Raw genomic sequence first — 2,758 nt, 5'->3', positions numbered from 1 at the left:
TAATTTGCTTATTTAAATCTTTCTTGTCCAACTATTTGTTTTAAGTCGTTATTTAAGGTAACTCTAATGATTTGGATTTAATCATGTGCTTATACTACAATTATTATATAGAGATAAGAAAACCGTAGAAGAAAGCTTTTGTTACATAAAAGATGCTTATGAAGAATTAAAATCGAATTATGTAGTACTACAATCTTACTAATATAATGTTTCTTTGTTCAAATCAAACATTTACAACTAACAATTAATTGACATAATGAAAGTAAACACTTACAACTAACAATTAATTGACATAACAAGAATAAAATCTAGGCAGACAACATAAACTCAAGAAAACATACATACTTAACTAAGACTCTAAGTGTCTCTAAGTCACATTTAGTACACTAACATAAAAGAGTATCATCGAATAGTCTATTTTTATACTTAACTAAGACTCAAAGTGTCTCTACGCTGTGACTGCTGTCGCTCTGCATCTTGGTTGTGTGGGCTTCTGTTTGAGGAAGTGCTAGCCTGACCTTGACCGTTATTACGAGGAGCATCATTTGATTTCACATGAGGTTCGTGCTTGAATTCTGTTATGAGTTGTTCCATATTCTTAGAAACCAGCGCGATTACTTTAGCAGACGAGTCAATTTCTCCTCGAATGTTCTCCATGATATCAGGAATTGTATCAACTCCGAGCAAGAACTCAAAACTTATCATTCTAACCATATCAAGGCCATCAATAATAATCCTCAAAGTAATAGATATCGATACATCCTCTGACATTTTCCCCTGTAACCAGAATTTCTTATATCCGCTGTCAAATTCCATCAGTACTTCTGTAGGCTGCAGTAGTAGTCCAGCCACCTGATCTTGCACAGATTCTTTCAGAGACAGACTACCAGCACAAGTACTTGCAGTCGATGTGTCAGCAACATCGACTGCAAGCAATGGGTCATTCAGAAGGTCCAATGCTGTCGGTCTAACAATATCAGGTGCAAAGTCAATACACTTATCAATCAACTGCTTCATTTGAGGATCAGTCACACTGAGTAGCCCAACAGGCTTGAAACCGATGTCAACCAGATCATTGTCGCTGCTGAGTTCTGTGATTTGTACTTCCTTATTCATCATCTGCGTTAAGCTAGTCCCAAACGAAAATATATCAGTCTGAAACGCTGGCGTACTCCCTGATTCAAAAATCTTTGCAATTCCCAAGTCTCCTAGTTTAATCGTGCTCGTGTTACCTTTAACAAATATGTTACTACACTTAATATCACGGTGAGTAATAGGCGGATTATGAGTATGAAGATAATGTAACGCACTTAAAATCTGTCTACACCAATTCTTGATCGCCCGTATTACCCACAAGATCAGGTACATGTTCCCTGCTATAGTCTGTCAGATTTCCTGAAGAACAAAACTCAGTAATCATGTGGACGACTTTCTGGTCATCATCAATCCAATAACGGTAACATTTCGTAATGTTTTCGTGGTCTAGACCTCAAAAATTCAGGTTCGGCACATAATTCCTCAAGATTTTCAATAGACGCTATTTCGTACCTTGCGAATTTTCTTGTGAGATCTGTCTCCATAACCGTATAATCGTTGGCTTGTGAACTCGAAGCCGCCATTACTAACCGAGTAGTAGGGAAATCAGTTAAGTCGGTTATCAAGATCAAGAAACTTAAAATGGGGTTTCTTGATTAGTTACTCCTATTATATTCTAGGAAATATTTAGGAATATATTGATTTGGTGAATATTTTTATTCACTACGAGCAGGATATATTTTCCCGTAATTGTCTCTAGTTTCTTTTGCTAGCTGTGCACTTTGGTTAGGCTTAGCCGCTTAGGAAACTAGACTACTTGTATCACAAATATTCTGTTCGGTGGATCAATATCTTATTTTACACCTTTCTTGATTTTCACATTAATAAATTTCTTTGTAAAATGAAATCAAGTATTTTGTTTTTGCAAATATGATTGGTTTTACCACTTAATAATACGGAGTATATTAATAAAATGGTATTTTCAGTTTCTTGATTACCGTATTTACCGACTTCACCCAAATTGTTATAAATGTATATAACCATTAGAAATTTAGAATTACTCTTCAAATCATAATTTTCGTTTTTATTGTCACATCACATGTTACTTTTCTTCAAAATTAATAAACTCTTACGTTATTCACTTGCATACCAATCATCCTTGTTCTATCTGTATTAGATTTCCTTTTTATGTCATAAAAACATAGTTAATTGCTATGAATGTTGGGTTGACGTCCATGACAAGTCTGAAGATAATAATGCTGCAGTGAAGAATTGGTGTCGACAAGTCTGAAGATCATAATGCTACAGTTGACAGATTCTGAATGCAATACCTTTTGTAGCGCACTTTGAATCTGTCTACACCAATTTTTGATCGCCGTATAGTATTGTATTTCCTACAAGATCATCTACCGTTTTCCACCATACACCCAGGTGTACCATGAGCATGGTACACTCAGTTATAAACTTATAATACAAGGTTATTAAAAATCGCGGAAAGAACATTGCATACAAATTAAAGTACATGAGTCAAAAAAAAAAAAAATCAAAATAATTCCCACCTTGATTTAAGGTATTGATTTGTTATTTATATTTCTTGATTCATGAAATTGATTTATTATTTATATTTTATATATTAATAGAATACTTTTGATGAATAGAAGTTCATTTATTTTGTTAAGAGATAGAAAGAGAGTTTATATAGAGAGAGAAATCATAGTAAATT

General features: G+C 33.9%; 1 protein-coding gene across 1 annotated transcript; it reads right to left on the bottom strand.

The window, feature by feature from the left end:
* Window positions 1–426: 426 nt before the first annotated feature.
* Window positions 427–1,619, bottom strand: LOC110715244 (probable serine/threonine-protein kinase WNK10). Its single transcript, XM_021893812.1, has 2 exons — window positions 1,489–1,619; window positions 427–1,321 (listed from the first exon to the last, which is right to left on the bottom strand). The coding sequence occupies exons 1-2, from the start codon at window positions 1,617–1,619 to the stop codon at window positions 427–429; spliced, it is 1,026 nt and encodes a 341-aa protein (XP_021749504.1).
* Between the last annotated feature and the right edge of the window lie 1,139 nt (window positions 1,620–2,758).

This window comes from Chenopodium quinoa, unplaced genomic scaffold (assembly GCF_001683475.1).
Source record: "Chenopodium quinoa cultivar QQ74 unplaced genomic scaffold, ASM168347v1, whole genome shotgun sequence".
NCBI classification, from domain to species: Eukaryota; Viridiplantae; Streptophyta; class Magnoliopsida; order Caryophyllales; family Amaranthaceae; genus Chenopodium; species Chenopodium quinoa.
This window is presented reverse-complemented; position numbering and strand designations above follow the sequence as displayed.